This window comes from Morone saxatilis, unplaced genomic scaffold, assembly GCF_004916995.1.
Source record: "Morone saxatilis isolate NCDOM2014 unplaced genomic scaffold, NCSU_SB_2.0 Contig16, whole genome shotgun sequence".
Classification (NCBI taxonomy): domain Eukaryota; kingdom Metazoa; phylum Chordata; class Actinopteri; family Moronidae; genus Morone; species Morone saxatilis.
Genome location: NW_023339718.1, coordinates 9,463,864 through 9,483,085, shown reverse-complemented (window position 1 = coordinate 9,483,085; position 19,222 = coordinate 9,463,864). Strand labels below are relative to the sequence as shown.

The following is a 19,222-nucleotide window of genomic DNA, read 5'->3' as shown; positions in this document are numbered from 1 at the left end:
TTTGTGCTTTACAAAACTAGATTTGAGCTTAAAAGGGCCCATTCCATAAGCAATATTCTTGACAACCTGTATTAGCAGGTAATGGTAACGTCAGCAGCTTCATGGCTCAGATAAACTTGACGGTGAGAGCTTGCTAATTATAGCAGAGATGCAACATAATCATCTACCATATCATAAAGCCACATTCTCTAACAATATGCCTTCCTCCATGGCCACATCCTCCACTGCTGAAAATGCTGAAAATGTGCGTAGGTTTTGGGAGGTCGGAAAGTTATTGTTGCAAAATGGAGTACAGGCTGGAAATTGAGTTTTGCGCGCCAGAAATCTCAGCACCTGGCAAACCAATTGTTGAGTCACTGACACTAACCAAAAGCAATATCACACTGCAGGTAGATATTATCATTGTCATTATGCAATATGCAGCAGTATAAACTATACTTGCTGCATGATTGAGTGTTACGTAAACTTTGGTCACAGTCAACCAGGACACACATAATATGCATATAAGCTATTGTGTCCAAAGTTGCAAGAGGATTAAGAAAAAGGTTCTAAAAAAACCCATTAACCTTCAGCTTCACACTTGGCAACATTGAAAAGAGCCATAACAAAAGAGGCATAAACATTGTCTCCTATCCCACCTTTGTATTAGACAAAGGTGACAGACACTGGCTCAGGCATAAGGATGGAGCTGTGTGTGTTTGTGTGTGTGAGCATCCTTCAAGGCAGCGGCGAGGTTGTCTGAGCTCTCTGGCTTTCTGTGAAAAGCTCAATTGTTCCTTTCAAAACAAAAGAGCTTCTTTGTGTACAAACACAACAGGCGGTGGCTTCCCATTCAGCAGAGCTCTGCTGAAACCATTCAAACAGTCCCCGAATAAACGCCGTCACTCTCCCTCACACACACACATACACACACACACGCACACAAATTGTCTCCCTGTCTCTCTGTTTGTCTCCCCCTCACTCACTCACACAAACAAACAGGGAGCCAAGTTCTCAAGGGACGGAAAGCCGCACAACTCCACTCAGCAAAAGCAGACACTTTGGACTCCCACTGCCAGACGGGAGAAGAATGGAGCGGAGAAGAAAGAGAGCCTGTCACTCAGGGGAGTAAAACTTTTCCTCTGTTATGGACTCGGCTGACCTTGTAAGGACATTGACAGTCTACTCTGTTAGGAGAGAGAGCTCTGTTGGCAGATATCACACTGACATCTACCACACCTGGTCTTGAATCCCAATTCCTTGGCCCTTCCACCTCCTGATACCTGCACATACTTGGTCCAAGAAAGTAGAAAAAAAGGTATACTCACTACACTCTGCAGGTGGTCAAGAGAATATTAACCACATTGTTTATCTAATGTTGTGTATTTATTACCACAGGGAAGTGTTCCTTCTTCTTCACCTGAGTTAAGTTATACATTATTAATCCATGTGGGCAAATTTGTCCTCGGTATTTCACCTATTCTTACTATTTAGCGAGGCAATGCCTTGTTCAAGGGCAATGTCAGGATTATTACCAAACATGCATGTCTTTTAGGATGGGAAGCTCCTAAAGACAAACAAAACACATACTGAAAACCACTCAGTACAGACACTCCGGTAAAAGTACTGATTCAACTTCTTTACACAAGTAAAAGTGAAAAAGGTACAGGCTATAAAATGTTCTCAAAGTATAAAAGTACTTTCTTGGTTTCCCTCGTCTGTTTTGTCTTGATACGTGTTTACATCTTTTTTATGTAATTTTTGTCATATTACGTCTGTCATGCCATGCATGATATGAACTGGTGTTGATGTTGGGATGGTGTGCAATGATGCTAATATATATATATACATATATATATATTGATAATGATAATTCTCTTTAAAAGCAATAAATCTAGAGTAACAAGCCTGTTTTTTAAAATGTAAGGAGCAAAAACTATAGATATGTGAAAATTTAGGGGATAAAAGTAAAAAGTTTATCATGGCTCCTCACATGATTCGAGTGGCAGCAGAGGCCAAAAATTTGAAGGATGATGTTAATTATGGCCAGCATCAGCACTGGGGAGAGCTCAAGCCATGACTCAGGGGGCACACTCCTTACAGGAGTTTTGTCTGGATTAAAATCAGTATATATGTGCAAGAATCTGACTTTATTTTTAAATGAAGGAGCCCATAGTAACTAGAGAAAAAAAATTCAGATTTTTTTAGTCTTGTAGCATTCCCAGAAATATTGTGCAGTTGGTGTATCCGTTGGCACCAGGACAAGACACCTGTGTGTGCAACTGTAATAATTGTGTAACCTGCAAATCACCCATGTTGAGTCACTTGCACCAGTGGGTAAAACAAGCTTTTCTGTTTCAGTGAGAAAAAACAGCATAACCTTAACAGCACCAATGAGCCCCCCTAAAAATAATCATTTAAGCAAAATCCACACTCAAAGAGACACATTACACGTTCCACAACATAGATAGGAACAAAAAAAAATGTATGGAGATGACAGGGGGTTGAGTCTACAGTTAAACACCTGCTTTACTGTATATAGTAGAGATATAATATCTAACAACTAACAATAATCTAACAATAAATAGCTTATGGGTAAAAAAATGAAACTATTCACAAACAGGAATTCTATTATCTTTCAACATTATTTGAATTGTAGCCCTGAAGTTGCTGATATCCTGATCCTACGATATAAATTCCAGCTGGATGGAAAAAAAAGAAAAAGACTAACTATAAAATAAGTTCTACATTGAGGCAGATTTTTATCCCTCTCATGAATGTAAAATAGTTTTGACCTAAATCCACATAAGACAATATAAATTTGCACCTATAACAGTGCAGCAAAACACTGCTTCACTGACCTGTTTTTAACTTCTGCCTAATTGTCATTGAGTGCACATGTCTCCCTTTAAGTGCTCTGCCTGCGGCATGTGGAACTTTCATTTAATCAATCTGATCGAGTGCTGAAAACCTAAAAGTTTCTGAAAGCAATGATCTGAATTTCAATGTTTTTCTCTTTCATGAATTTGAAAAAAAAAAAGACAGAAAACAGGGAACCTAATGTTTTGGAAACGGATGGATGAGAATTTGATGAACAAAACTGCTAATGGTAGAAAAAATACTGATTATTACACTGTTGACATAATTAGAACAGTGTATTAATGAGAACTGAAAAGAAAACAAAAACATGAACAGATTAAACATTTTAATAAGAACACTTAAGTAAAAAAAAAAGATTTTCAAAACTAGGACTTTGAGTAACATTAATAATGCATTGTCACAGATATGTCACAGGTACACAATAAAAACAGCTTTTATAAGAGGGGTGTGTGTGTGTGCGTCTACAACCACACAATCTAAAGTCAATTCAAGTCATCTTAAACAATGACCAAGAATAAGTTTTTGTTAACCAAAACAGGGGAGTCATCAATCTTTATTACAAATCAAGAACCATAACCAGTTGACAGTACAACAATTCATCTAATACTGTAAATGCTCAAGCTGCAGGTTTGAAAACCCACACAAATAGAATAAGAATCTTAAACATTATATTTGCTGTTGTTTATCAGAAACCAGCACCACCAGAATAACCTTTGAGTTTCATCAGGTAAGGTTCAAAGACAGACAGGAGGAGAAACCAGACATCAGAAGTCTGTCGGCCTCAACACAAGTACAGTTTTGGCTCAATGTGATTTAATATTTGACACACTCCTGGTTCTGCAGTGTTTATGTCTGTTCACTTTCAGTTCTAACAATAATAATGTGAACAGAAAAAAAAACAATTGATTGCCTCATTGTGTTTGCCGATTTTACTTGGGTTGATTGAACACAAATTTCTACTGCCAAATGTGTTTCTATATTAAACTTTTGAACAAAATCCCTTTCTCTGATACAACTGAAAGCAAAACTGTCACACCTCTGATCTGCACCACAACGGTTTGCTGTCTGTCTGCCTGTCAGAGACCTTTACCTGCAGATAAAACATGAAAATGACTGTGCCGATCATTAACCTTCTGTGTTGAAAGAGTAGAGAAATACTTCAGTTGATATGCATTTCCATTACAATGGAATGACGAAGAGTAGAAACATCTAAAACTCTATTTTATTTGAGAACAGTAACATGTAGGGATGCACCGATACAGATTAAATATAATTACTGGACAAAATTCCCTTTATCTGGGTTACATATGGCACGTGGAAAACCAAACCAACACAGAAAAAAATTTCCTGTAACAAATATGAGTTATATTTAAATGATTTTATCCAGTGACAACAAAGTAATGGTGGCGTTTTTTAAATTGTTCAGTCACAGTAATGGATGGAATCAATACTCAGTTTTGGGCAAAAGTTTAGTCTCCCGAATCTGCATCATGGGTGAAAAATGGGCATCGGTGCATCCCTAGTACCACAAATTTATTATAACTCACTGCAGCGTTTCCTTCCCTGCAGAAAGCTCCAGAAGGAATGACTATCGACTTGTCTTGTAGTACCTCTGGAATGAATCAATGCTGTCTGGGCTTACATTAAGAATTAATGGCATTCTCCTATACACACCAATAAAGAAACACACACACTATTCAGAGGGAAGATTTATATTTTTTAAATAAATGAAATGAGGTGATTTTGGTCAGTAACGTGCATCAGTCTTGGGATACGGTGACACTGTAGCATCTAACTTCAAGTGGTGGCTGATTTATGTGTCTGAGTTCATGTTTATAAGCGTATGTGTGTGGTACATATATATCTTACGTCTGTGTGTGAGTGTATAGAACTGCGTGTGTGTGAATTTGTCTTCCCTCCCCTAAACAGCCAAAGTCAGCCCAGACAGACATTATTTTCACATTACTGAGTGAGCTTCTTTTTTTTTCCTTTGACGTATATTTACAGGCAGAAAACCAGGGCCTTTCCTACTGTATGTTCACTTTCCATCTGTTTATCGTTAACACTGGAAAGAGAGGAGGAAGAGGAGCCAAAATAAAAATGCACACAGACTTATTCAGAGATTCACAGGCTGAGTGGCTCCTGTTTTAAGCTATGCTTCCTACACTGGCAACAAAAAAGAAGGTTCAATTATTTTGGCATCGATGCTTTGGTCACAAAATACCGACACTTTTATTCTTTTGTTTGTTTTCGTTTGCTCTTGAAATAAGTCCCAGTCATTTTACACCCTGACCACGTGTGTGTGTCCCAGTACAGAAAAAAGGTAGGTTTGTTGTAGTCCTGTCATCGCACCTCCGATGCAGTCCCTTTAAGAGGCACAGATTCTCTTATAAATTATGTGACTGTGAATGAGTGGGCAGGGGGTTTGAGAAGGAGGGGTGCCCCCTGTGCCCCCACATCCCCCCCGCACTCCCTTTACGCCCAGTGAGTACGTCCCGTCACCCCTTTTGCGAGCACGTTCTGCAGCACAGGTGCTGCAGCACTTTCCTCTGGCAAAGATTGTTCTTTTTAACGAGCACGCAGAAACTGCCTTCCGCCCAAGATTCTTCATTTGCTTTCCACAGACCAGGAAGAAGAGATACAGGGGGAGTTTGGAAGGAGGGGAGGGGGGTGAAAACATGCACACACAGACAAATACATGTGGAAACACACATTCAAACACACACACACACAGGGCAGAACCATTAGAAATGGTTGAATGGCAGGCAGAGCCGTGTGATTGGTCAAGAGGGTTCAAATGACAGGAAGAGTTTTTTTGATCCAATCACAGGTGATGTTCATCGAGGTGGAAAATGATTGTAGTCCAATGGAGTGATTGGATCCGTGTCAGGAGAGAGGGAAAACAGATTTGGGAGAAAAAACAGAGAGAGAGAAAAAACAAACGTCACACAATTAGAATATTTAAGATATTTTTAAATTCATAACTTTGTGTCATTTGCATCACAGAAAACTTAAAGTGCACCACCAGTCTGTAAAAACTGAAAGCCAATTCTTTCATTTATCAACAGCAATTTCAGTTTTGAGCCAATTAATCTGTCACCAATATGAAATCAGTTACCTTTGGTTTAGGAAGGTTGGAAACAGACAAGTGTGTGCACTTCAAGCAAAGTAAAATTCATAGGATGTAAAGACATTTTTCTCCTCTGGGCTTTATTTCATCACAGCCTGGGAGACTTTTTCAGCCATGGGTTCATTTTAACTAGCAGGTTTTGGCTCTACCAGCAAATCACAGGCTGCTGTCGGAGCGTCATAATCAGCCAGTTAGTGAGAAATACTATTATAATATTTATTTACACTCAAAAGATCCATAAGCCAAACATGCATAATTTGGAAAAGACTACACCATAAAGCACAGCAAACAATCAAGAGGGCAGGAAAAGACACAAGAGAAATCAGACAATTGTGTTAGAGGAACAGGTTATAAGGATCAAAAGAAAAGAGAAGAGTAAGTAGATGCTTAAAGAAACTTTTCAGCCTATGCAGTGTGACAAAGTACAGTGCAACAACCAGGAAAAAAAGAAAAGGTTTATGTTAAAAAAAGCAAGAATGTGTGAGTGTGTTATCCCATATTAATAATATGCAGAATATGAATAAAACCTTTTGATAAAAAACACAAAAAGGCAAAAGCAAGGACAGACCGCCTTCCTGCTATGAAGCTACAACAATGAGAAGTTTGATTGAAGAAGTTAGTACAAACATAAAAAATAAGGCCACAGGTGAAACCTTAACTTTTACTTAATAAAGCTACCTTGCACATTCATTTTTAATACCCTGTGGGATATAAAGCAATTTAATTCATCTGGAGAGAGTTTCAGAGAGTTGAGATATAAATCTGCACCTCTGAGGCCTGTGCCTCTTTAATTAGCTGGGATTGTTTAGACCAGACCATTTGTGTAGTTTTGCATTTAATATTTTGGAAAAATACTATAAAATACATTATGAAGTATGTTGTAACATGACCCTGTCTAATTCAATGCTCTAGTTGGACTAAGTCTCAGAAATATCACTGCGAACCATACTAGTATGCATTATGATTGCCAGTGAGACGTCACAAGTATATAATAAACACACTGAGGCCATCTTGTAGATAAGAAAGCTGACAACTCACCATCTTTGCAGATGGTGCTGACCACGCAAGCTCCTGCCTCCAGATTGTAACCACTGACACAGCTGCTGCAGTTTCTATCACCGGGCCCCAAGCACTCGTAGCAGCTATGGTCACACCTATTGACAGTTGTATAAAGAATTAGATACTTGTTTATGCAGCACTGTGCACAGATTTCTTTGCCTTTGTAGTGATTGATTTTGTTTTCACACTGCTCCCCAATATACACTTAAAAACCACTCAAACTATAAGGAAACTGACTCTTAGTCAGTCTCAAATACTAAAGAATATAAATCATTTCAACACAGTAACACAAACCTTAAGACGATGATACTATACTTAAGTGTGAGCTAGAATATCTTACAGTCATATTGAATTTAGAATAAAAATTAACTGCAAAAAGGGAGAAAACTATTTGTGTCATCCAAGTAGACATTTAAACATATTTGATTTTTCGTGCTAATGTTACGTCGTGGTGTGCATCATAAACTGTGAAGGTGGGAAAACCAGAAAAAAAAAAAAGAGCAGACCCACCAAAATATTAAAATCAAAATCAAAATCAAATAATATTATTTGATCTACCTCAGCACAAAACTTAAATTGTCTGCTCCAATTCATTTATGCTTTGGCCTTTTCAGTGTGTGTTGTTGAGTAGCGTTTGCAAAGAACTGGAAGTTTTTATGTGATGTAAGAGGTGAAATTTTGAACATTACAACATTACATCTGAAATAACCCTGTAGTGCTCCCTGTAGGAAACCAGTTTAAGAAATCAAGTGAGGTAAAGGGTCAAGTGAGCAATCAATAAATAAAGTTGGAAGGAGAAAAACAGTAGGGAGGCAAGTCTACCTCAAGTAACGATAAGAAAAGCAGACAAGATGTCGGACTCTGTGGAGGAGTTTGACTGTGGGTGTGATAGGAGGCAAAGTAGTCATCAAACTGTCATCAAACATAGGAAACATGGGAATCCTCCCTTTTCTCCTCAACAGGTTAACATTAGTGACGAGTGAGGCAACAGACATGTCTGTGGGAAAACTGCAAACAGCTTTAAGATAGGATCAACGACTGCACTAAAAGGCAGTTCTGAAGGGCTTGTTAAAATGGTGTTGAAACAGTGAGGAGCACCATGCTTTTCCAGTAAACTCCAAAAGATAGCAAAGTCCTCTACTGTAGGTTTTCTGCTTATACTTCCCCTTATTGTTAAAATGGTTGAATGATATTTCATTAAAAATTACACCGTTCCTGTTTGAGTTTAAATACGGGTATAATGCAACAGAATTTCTGTTTCATAGGACATGTCAGTGTCTGAATCATGGGCTTAACAAATGTTAAATTAGAAAGCAAACACAAAAGATTGTGCACTGAACATTAACGCAAAAAGAAAAGTAACTACTGAAAATACACTGTGAGCATGGCACTGCAGTAAGTAGTGCTAGAAAAGGATAAACTGGGGTTAAAGTGAAAAGAAATATTGAAATTTGCACTTGCATGCTAAAGCTTTAGTTATCTGTCTTTAACTTTGTAGACTAAACTTATGAGATGTTGGCAAGTGTGCTGACTCACTTCTTACAGGCCCTTTGCACCTGGCCATTGTCTGAGGTCTGCTCTGACAGGTAGTAGCTATTGCTGCATGTTAACACACACCGCCAGTCCTCAAGGAAGTAGCCATCTGCACACTTAGTGCACGCCTCAATTCCTGTGCCTGAAAAACATGCAGACACACACTTCAGGAATGTTTTCAGGGCATTAAAATTAAATAATAAACAAAAAAAAACACGCTGACCTACATAATAAATATAAAATGTATACATTTAATAGAATTAAGACTAGAATTAAGACTAGCTGTTAAAAATCTTTTGACTTCCTACCTGCGCAGGTGGCACAGGCCCGATGACAGGGTTCACAAGTCCTTCTATGGCCATTGTAATAAGTCCCTGGGTCACAGGTCATCTGACACTTGTTTCCTTGAAGACTAGAAAGAGAAAGAGAAAAAGAAATAGAAAAAGATAGATAAAAAATAAGTTAAAACAAACAGATCGTTTCCTTTAATTAGCAACATAAAATCCACACAGGCAGCAGCTCAGGGAAAAGCATGTTTCTCATGTTCCCAAACTATTTGCTCCAAATTAGTTAAAGCGCCTTTTAATTTGTTTTAATGCCTTTTAAAAGCCAGCTGCTGCTGAGCAATTATTGTAGAATATTCTTTCTGGGCAAATATTTAGGACGAATGGAAAAAACAAAAGTATTATTAATATACAAGAGATTTTGCAAGAGCCGGGTGTAGAGATACATGTAGGCTAGGAAGTAGGTTATAATATCAGTTCTGTGAAGTCACAGTGAGCACAGGTTGGTGAGCTTGCTGCCCTAAGCTGAAAAACAGCTGGTCTGTGTTAGCTAACGTTTCCCAGAAACGATCTCGTCTGGTCCCCTCTTCCTCCTCCTCGCCTCCTAACCGACCATGCACCATTCATGGTCTGAACTGAATGGGAAAAGGGAGTCTGTGTGTGTGTGTGTCTTACTGTGGTCTCGCTGGTGTTCAGAGGAAATTATGGCTTACAAGTGTCCCCACCTCCACCTCTGGCTACACTGAATACTTAAAGCTGGGTTCAAGACCGCAATATGTTTTAAACACTTCACAAGAGTTTCCCTCATGACCCATATCAGCACTTTGAAACACCCTATCCTTTGTCAGGTCAAGTGTAGTTGGTGCGGTTTGCAGAGGCTTGCTGTGAAGTGGCCAGAAAATGAACTGGAACATGTCTGCATGGATAACTAAATGGTTCACATCAGAGGTTCTTCGGTTCTTCAAAGACAGATCACAACCCAAAATGGGCTACAGCTCCACTTCTTGTGGGTCTCCGCATGACATGAGTATATGTGGGCTTTAATAAGCCTGGATCACTGGGAAACACTGTTTACTTAATTTGGGTCCCAAGTGGAAAACAGTTGGGAAGCCCTGGTTTCACTGGTTCATGCCGCGAACCAAAACCACAACACAATGTGCTAGTCTAAATTAGAAATACTGTATTCCTTCAACATTATAGTGGATGAACACTGGATGTTTTTATCCTGAAACCACAAGAGTGACATTCAAGCCAAATTGGTGCAAAAGACAAAACCTGAGCTATTTGTATGAGTACGACAGAGGACTGACTGTAATAGATCTGCATATGGACAAGCTGTGATACTGTGTGACACCATGTTGTGTAACTTGCTTTTTTAATGTAGTTAAATTAAAGGTCCTGTGTGTAACATTTAGTATGATCTATTGGCAGAAATTGAATATAATATTCATAACTATGTTTTCATTAGTGTACACACGAATATAGGAATCGTTTTGTTACCTTAAAATGGGGCTTTTATACCTACAGACGCTGCTGACTGCCCTCCCAGGAGTCCGCTATCTTAAACCGCCATGTTTTTACAGTAGCCCAGAAGGGACAAACCAAACACTTGCTCTAGATAGGGCAGTTTCACGGCCACCATACTTACCCCTTTTGTGCTTGGAAGGGAGGATGAAACAAGAGCATTTTGATCTGCAACTACACCACTAGATTTCACCAAATCCTACACACTGGACCTTTAAACCATATATTTAGGTGAGCTGCATGGGGAACCTTAAGGGCAGCTGTGGCTCAGGAGCTATGGTGCTTTGGATAAAAGTTCATTTTGTTTGCAGCAACTATACAGTTACTGTGGTGAAAATGTCAACACTGTAATCTATTATGTAGCAACAGGCACAGTAAGACCGAAATCTCTTACTGTCAGGACAGTACATTTCTCAGTGCTTTAAACTCCCTATCAGTGTCTCTGCTTAGGCATTGCTCAGCGTGGCTCCAAGCTTACCTCATCCCTGGTTTGCATTCTGTGCAGATATTGGAGGTGGTGCACCTCCTACAGTTCTCTGGACATCTCCTGCAAATGTTGGAATCTGAAAGACAGTGGGTGAGCCAGTCATACACAGTGGCTAATGGGATCCAGAGGTCTCGTTGCATTTGAAATGAAGAAAGGGAGCAGAGTAGGAAGACAATGATCAAGGGGAGGAGAAAGGGCAAAGTAAGTGAGGAAAACCAGTAAGAAAAGTGGAAAGGGAAGGGAGGGAAAATAAGTAGAAGAAAGGGCAAATGAACAAAACAGAAGGACTAAAGGCAGAAGGAGAGGGAAGAACGGAAATGTCAAAAGGTTAAAGCTGCGGGGATGAAAAAGAAGATTGTAGTGTTGGTGAGGGAGGAGAGGAATGTAGATGAATATTTCAAAAGGCAGACTTAAGGCAATGACACGCTTTGACACAATGCACATGGACATTTCTGCCTTCAGCACCGATGAGGATTGAAAAAGGATACGGGAATAATGTGTATTATTATTGCTGGGAAATCATTGAGTGCAGTATGACTATTAATCAAAACTGCTATTTCTACATTTCCGAAAAACTTTGCTTATGTATGACACAACCTTTATGGTTTTGTTTGGGAAGTCATATGGTCAGAGCAAAGAGGAGGAGACTGCGAGTAAGTGAGGATTGTCGGTTAGATTTTCAGGAATCTGAAAATCATTACAGGGTGGATACAGGATTCAGATAGCTTTCCGTTAAAAGAAAATGCACTTTTACATGGCTTTTTGAGTGTTACTTTCCCATTTCAGATGAGAACTGGAGAAAATTCATCAACATTTTCTACTGAAATATAAAGATTTTTTTTTGCTTTTCTCTGTTTTATATAATTGTATGAAAAATGTCTTTGGATTTTTACACAAAACAAGCAATCTGGCCTTTGGCTGTGGGAAATTATGATGGGCATTTTTAAAAAATGTTTAATCAAAAATAATAAAGAGATAAATCCACAAGGAATTAGTTGCAATCCTGGTTGAAATGTCTTTATGGGTCTGTGACATTTCTATCTACATCCGCTAATATCAGTCAAATATCACACTTGATTCAGTTTATACCACACAATATAGACATCCTGTAGCTTACATTACTTTGTCCATAATTAGGTGGGTATCTCTAAACAAAAAAATACAAGTTATCTTGACCAGTAATGAAATTATTAAATGAACATGTTCATGTGTTAATAAAGGCAGAAATTCATCTGGCATTGCTTGTCAGACTGACAAAGAGAAGATAAACTCTAGATAGCTCATTTAACACAACACAATACTCTGCAGTGCCAACATTTCAAAAGAAAAAAGTATCCACTACATCTTGGCCCTTTGAAATGTTATGATTGAACTTGGATCAGATCACATCAGATCTGCTGCCAGAGACTCTGAGAGCTGCCAGGACTTACACTGCCTTGGCTGCAAACCAATATATAGACATAATTATAAGATATACATAGATTCAGCCTCTCATTCCTGCTTTACTTTCATCCAGGCTGGCATACATCTTGAACTCAAGACAAACCAGTAACTGTATATACTGCACTACTCTGTTTATTATAAACCAGTGGTCAACAGAAAGAAAACAAGCTGCCTTCTCATAAACATAATCCATACACAATCCTTCTGTAGATCTGTTTTATTTCATGATTTATTCCACTTTAAACTGACGAATAAAATCTACTTACTAGCACAAACTTTCCAGTCCTGTTCGGTTCAGCAAGTGCATGAAAATAAACAACTGACTAGACGTTACATCAATGATACAACAGCATCATTCTAAGGTAATGAATGAAAGCAGCTTTGTTGATAGTTATGGCCATTTTTGTGATGCAGGTCACACAGATGTTTCTAGAACTTTTTGGGGGGCAGGAAAGTGACAATAAACTTATTATACAAATTATTCACCCTGCGTGAGCATGTAGAAATCATGGCCTCGCCTGATTTAGTGTTGTTGGGGGCTTTTTTTATTTAGTATGCCCAGAACTGTTAAGTTAAGTTAAATTTAAATGTTGGTTGTTGAACAGATGCAAGGGAGAAAACATGTCGGGAGAAGCTTATAAAAACCACAAGCTGGGACAAAGAACGATGCAGTGAAACGTACCATGGTCGAGGTAGAAACCGTCGGCACAGTTGGCGACACAAGTGTTGGAGCCCTCGCTAAGGTGGAAACCAGTCCTGCATGTGGTGCACTGGTCGCTACGGCTACCAACGCAGGTCTCACACAACGAGGAGCACTTCTTGCAGCGCTTCCTGTCGTCACGGAAAAAGCCACTGGGGCACTCTGACACGCACATCCTGGAGAAAGATATGATTGAAGGGAGAGACAAGTGGGGCACAGGGTGAAAGAGAGTGTCATAAATTGAGCATGGAATTTAAGTTGGAGTGTACTCTGACTGCAGTCTGCTTAAACACTATAGACAAAATTGACCTCATTGTTCCATGATTAACAACCTCCATCACACAGCTCAGTATAATGTTAACAGGCTCAAAATGTAAAACATATGTCTGACAAAAGTATTAAAGGCATAACATATTGTGTGCAATTATAAATATAAGCTCAAGTAAAATATAGTTTTATAGGACTAAAAGAGAAATATATTTTTTCATAATTACCCATAGTAAATGTAAACTTATTTTTCATGTATCAATAGCACATAATGAGTTGGGACAAACAGAAGTAGAGTGGCCAAGTGTGTGCGTGCGGGTGCTATATGGTGAACAGGTGCAACATCTGTTGGATAACTTCACAGCCCTCCGTCACCCCCTCATTTCACCCTGAGGCTCCCTTCCTTAGGTGAAAAAGATCTCCAAAATCCTCAAGAGCACAAAATACACACACATGCACACACTCCTTAAGACTTATTCACACATTACTGAGTTTTCTGCCAAGAAACACACATTGCACGTGTGAAACACATAATCCACATGTGCACAGACACACTGCCATGCGCTTGTCCTCTGACTTCAATGCCTTTTGTCTGCTATGCTGAAACGTTTATTTACCCAATAAAGATAATGGAAACAGATAAATGTAACGTCCACCCCAAGGACACCACTGAATGAGAGAAAAACGTTAAACAGCACTTCCCTGACCACATTGTCAGTGCAAGCAGATGTCAGTAATTGAAAGTGTATGAAATTCTGATAGAGAATTTAAAGGAACATTTCAACATTTCCTTTTTCAACACAACTCTTATTTTGTAGTTTTCATCATTCCTATTAGTTATGATTATGTTTGTAGTCACAAAATTCATTACTAACATCTGGGGAGGTGGCAGCATTTGCTTCAATAGAGCAAGAAACACAAGCAGTCAGACAATCACAGGGGTCGTAAAGAAACACACATTTTAGCCACATCATCAAAATCACTATTGGTGCAGGTGAAAATAAAAATGTTAAATATATTACTATTTGAAAATTGTCAAAATTGATAGAAATGTTAGAAAATTCCAGTTCTTTCGAAATAAACTGAGGACTTACTGCCTGAGACTTTCTAAAATTCTGGCTTTAGCCGTGGATACAATGTACACACATATGTGCTCATAAACAGTGCTGAAAAAACCTACAAAGACCCACACACACCTTTTGGTGAGTCTAGACCATCAAACACATATGTAGGGATGTAATTATCTGAACATTAAACACCACCGCCATCCCTCCTCCTTCCTCCCACCACTCCCCCAATCTTCATTCATCAATTGCTCCCTGTGGTGGCAGAAAAGGGCAGCACACCTCTTAAGTGGGCTAATGATAAGGCAGAGCCTAAGCTTGCACATTCTTATGCACCTGCATTGGTTTGTCTTTTATTAGTGCAGAGACCCGTCGACACAAAGGCAATTACAACAGACTTTGATCCTAATGGGATCCTAAGGGCAGACACAAATGTGCACGCACGCACACAAATTCTCACACACACACACACACACACAAATTCTCACAACACAACACACACACACACACGACACACACACACACTTTTAACAGGAGGGCAGAGACTGAACATGATATGGCCGACAGGAAACAGCATCTCTGTTATCACACTGTCAAAGTGCAACCACCTGCACTGTTTCTTAACCATATTCACATTAAGCTCACCAAATAACAGGGGCAGGAGCTGACCTGTGACCTTAAATAGTGGCAAAAGGAAATGTGAAGAATTCCAAATGAACCAGAGCAAGTTACAGCACTGATGGGTGTATCAAATCAGTGGCATGCTACAAAATCAAAATATGATTTCCTTAAAATTTAGAACAATTTAAAACTAAGATGACTCAGGGTCAGAATATTACAACAAGCTAGAGATTATGTCATATTGTCTTTTTAGTTTAACTACATAACAGTAGCAAGGTACTGTACATTAACTTGGTGCCTTTGAAGTCTCCTACTGTGGAAACATTTAAAAGAAGCTCAAGACACACTTGTTTACTTTTTTACTTTTATATTGTGTCCCTTTTGGGCCTTCTGATCCAGAAAGGTGCTATAACTTTGAGCCTGTCACCTTCATGGAAGAAACATACCTTGTGAATTGTTCTTAAAAACAACAAAATATAGGTAAAAACAAAGACGTTGGATTTCTTGTAAGAGTATTGTTAAATAACCTCTGATTTGGTTGTTGCAGGTCTGATAATTTGGTGTTGTTGTATTTACATAGCACAAAACATGGACAGCAAATTTCTGCTGGAATGCGGATTCTTAAATTAATTCATCTAAACTGGGCTGTTAAACGTTTCTTTGAGGCCTGTAAACACAATGCCTTGAGCTAATTAAATCCAGGTTTTGGTAGATTGGTATGCACCAACATTCACTTTACCTTTGTAAAACTTTCTTATTGAGACCCCCTCAGCTAATATTGATCCCTCTCTTAATTTGGTCGTCTCTGGACTCCCAGAGCAATTCTCACTCTTTAATACAATGAGATGTTGCTGAAATCACATACAAGCCAGGCGTATCTTCTATCTGTAGCTTTGTTGCTCGGATGCACTTTTTAAATTAAGAGAAAAAAAAAACAAATTGGCTCTGGTAGAGTCCACAGAGCGATTACTTTTACATCTTAATGTATACTTCTATAAGAATGGGAATCTATAAACTGTCTATTAAAGTGAGAAAAGTCAGTGAGACTAAGTGTAATTAAATAGCAATTATATTCCCAAATGTAACCATATCCATAAGCTAAAATATGTAAAATAGATGCAAAATAAAACCTAAAATGTGGGTTAAGTAGCAATTCTTTGATGTTTTCCAGCACAAGAACAATACTTTACTTAATACTGATTTCTTAGACAGTCTGACCTGGTGTTGTTCTTGAATTTGAGGAAGTAGTGGAGGCAGTTGATGCATTGATGAGGTCCAGGACCGTCACAGCGATTATCACTGCATTCAGAGTCACAGGCTCCTGGAGACACAGAGGTATCTGTGTAAAGAGGTGATGAACTTAGGAATATGTTTTATAGTCCAATAACCGTTTCACTGAGTTTATGGAGTTGTCAATTCTAATTTATTGCACGACTTAATAATACCCTTTTACCTTATGTGGCAGTACAACTTGTCATCATTGTTCATTGTTATGACAGGACAGTAAAAATAGCAGCTGCCAAAGAATTGCATTACTTTTTACTGCTGTTATTGTGGCTAACTGTTGGCCTCTGTTTATCGCTCTGGATTTATCACTTACCGTCGTACTCATAACTGGGGATATCAGTGAATGAGTCTGCGGAGCGTGGCTTATCGCTGCGTAGAGAGGAGTACGGGTGCACAGAGGTGCCATACAGCACCAGTGACCACTCCTTTAGCTTGCCTGAGGAAACAGAAGCATTGTAAAACTCCTCTTAGACACAGATCCACGGGGAGCAGCTTAAGAACATTTGATACTTATTTCATTTGTATATTTGATATAAAATAAAGCTGTGTCTAACATACGATTCATAGAGAGGGGTTTAACCATCTTTCACCTCTAGAAGGCATCAACAGAAAGAGCAAGAAACCCCATAATCTGAATTACTCTGTATTTTCAGGGTATTTTCAGCTACCATACGTACATTATATTACATTAAACTCTTAATGACACACATGGGCAAGCAAGGCACAAGTTACATGGTATTATAGTGATTGACATAACAGCTTCTTAGAAACTGCTACTCTCCATTTGAGACTTTATTATGTTGTTAAATTAGTGGGTCATTTGAGCAGTTAAGTTCACTGCCTCCAGAGCAACATGTGTGCTCCTGCTGGTCTTACACTCAGACCAGACTAAACTTCCTCCTGCATCTTCTATATCGCCCTTTTCTGTAAATTAAATCACATTAAAAAAAAACACATACACACACACACACACACACACACACACACACACACATACAAATAGCTATGTAGACTGATCATTCTTTTTTAATTTAAGAAATTAGTAACAGTGTCGTACCGGGCACTTTCTGGCTGCGGAGTTGAGAAGGTGAATCATAGATCTCTAGGACCCAGTCACCTGCTGCCTTTTCTCCCCAGCAGTGGGTGGTCATAAACTCCCAGTTCTTAAAACCCTCCATGGAGTGATCAAACAACCTGCACACACACACCCAATACAAACACACAAACAAAAATCACACAAAGATATCAGATGAGGAAACAACTCAAGTATTGCAAATACCAGTATAAACAATCGCAACCACTCAACCAAGTACAATCACAGTCTCTAATGAACTGTGGACAAACATTGTAAAGTACTTGTGGTTTATTTGAGGTGAACGCAGACTAGGTACAGTCAGTGCTTACACTACATTCAGTATCCACAGTTTAGCCACATTTTATGGTGTTTCAGCCAAAATTGTAAATAAGTGAATCCGCATTTTTAGAGAATAATGCAAATGTATTTAAATCAAATACAGAAACACCTCATTAATCCACCATAAGTATTTAACCCCATGAGTCAGAACATTTCTAATTAAGATTTCTTAAATTGCAGATCTCACAACTTGTTCTTTACCTGTTGGCAAGCAGCTGAGACTTAGTCCCTGAGGGTGAGGTCAGGTTGATTGACAGGTCCCCACGGCGAGGGTGTGTGATTGTTATGCGTACAACCACATGCTCCAGGTAGATCACATGGTGGTTAGGGTTGTCAGTGCATCCTGTCGCCTTGTACACTGACCGGACCACATGCTCTGGACGGATAGTTCTGGAGGACAGGATGGAAACCACTTAAAAAGGTAGACATGAGGAGAACATATACACTGAAACGTAAATGTTAATATTCACAGTTTGTTGTTTCTGGGAGTATTGATAACTTGCATCGATTAAAGACAATATTTATCACATTTTTAACATTGTTACATGTTAACCATTGTCGAAGATTTCCTTTTCAGTAACACACACACACACACACACACACAACAATCCCCTTAAAACTCACTCACAACCAGCTCTACTGACAAAAGGAAGGAAAACCAAACATATGGACATTTGTTGGGTGAACCAGTACATTTCACTGCAGAAAATATTATATAACGCTTAAAAACACGACAAAAAGTTAACAAAAAAATAGGGTGTAAACAGCTGGCTGAAGTAAAGTAAAACTGGTCATCATCTTCAAACACAGGATTTAGATGCTGAATGTCACTCTGTGTGCTGTCAGCCATTAGGTACCTGCACCTGTAGCCTGTTTGCTCTTTCAATAAGGTTGGGGACTGTGGCGGTCTCCCAACACTGAGACATTCTGCTCAGTCAACTCTATCCAAAAATTCTATTAGTGGGTGACATAACAGTCAATATCAAGTTTCAATACCCTCAGGCCCCCCTAAAAGCAATCACATGTACTTCTTTTTGATTGAACCACCTCCAGAAACAAGAGCATATTACGGTTTTCCATTTCCTAAACCTCAACCAGCCAAAGAAACCAAGAACCATGAGCATGATAAGAAAGACAAAGAACATTATTTGTTCTGTCAGCTATGCACAGCTAAGCAGCAGAAATATCTCTCAATAGCCAACGCAAACATTTAATGACCTCTTGAATAACATCTGCGGCATAATGAAATAAAATGCTGATACAATAACAAAAACAGTAAAAACATGTACAGGTCTTGTACAGGGGACAATAAATACCATCTTGCCAGAATGAGGCTTTGGAGAAAGAGTTATACATCTCTGCTACACAAAAATTGCAGAAGGAGCAGCTGAGCCAACTTTAAAAAGGGGCGGCTGGGAAGTAGAGCGGGTCGTCCACTGATCACAGGGTTGATCCTCTTGAGGCAAGACACTGACCACCAAATTGCTCCCGATGTTCAGACCACCACTTTGCGTGGTAGCCTGCTTCTATTGGTGTATGTGTTTGTGTGT

At 39.0% G+C, this 19,222-nt stretch overlaps 1 protein-coding gene across 3 annotated transcripts in view; it reads right to left on the bottom strand.

Annotated features, from left to right (window-relative positions):
- Positions 1-3,169: 3,169 nt before the first annotated feature.
- Positions 3,170-19,222, bottom strand: part of pcsk5b (proprotein convertase subtilisin/kexin type 5b) — a 51,796-nt gene continuing 35,743 nt past the window's right edge. The window contains exons 12-21 of one of the 3 annotated variants that reach the window (XM_035657843.1): positions 17,874-18,062; positions 17,316-17,452; positions 16,572-16,694; positions 16,190-16,310; positions 13,002-13,195; positions 10,868-10,952; positions 8,890-8,993; positions 8,585-8,723; positions 7,028-7,143; positions 3,170-5,464 (exon numbers count right to left, since the gene is read on the bottom strand). In XM_035657843.1, the coding sequence (XP_035513736.1) occupies positions 5,358-5,464; positions 7,028-7,143; positions 8,585-8,723; positions 8,890-8,993; positions 10,868-10,952; positions 13,002-13,195; positions 16,190-16,310; positions 16,572-16,694; positions 17,316-17,452; positions 17,874-18,062 (1,315 nt within the window). In that variant the 3' untranslated portion in view covers positions 3,170-5,357. Of the gene's footprint in view, positions 5,474-7,027; positions 7,144-8,584; positions 8,724-8,889; positions 8,994-10,867; positions 10,953-13,001; positions 13,196-16,189; positions 16,311-16,571; positions 16,695-17,315; positions 17,453-17,873; positions 18,063-19,222 lie in introns of all 3 variants that reach the window. The other 2 variants (XM_035657842.1, XM_035657844.1) reach the window with 2 other exon arrangements.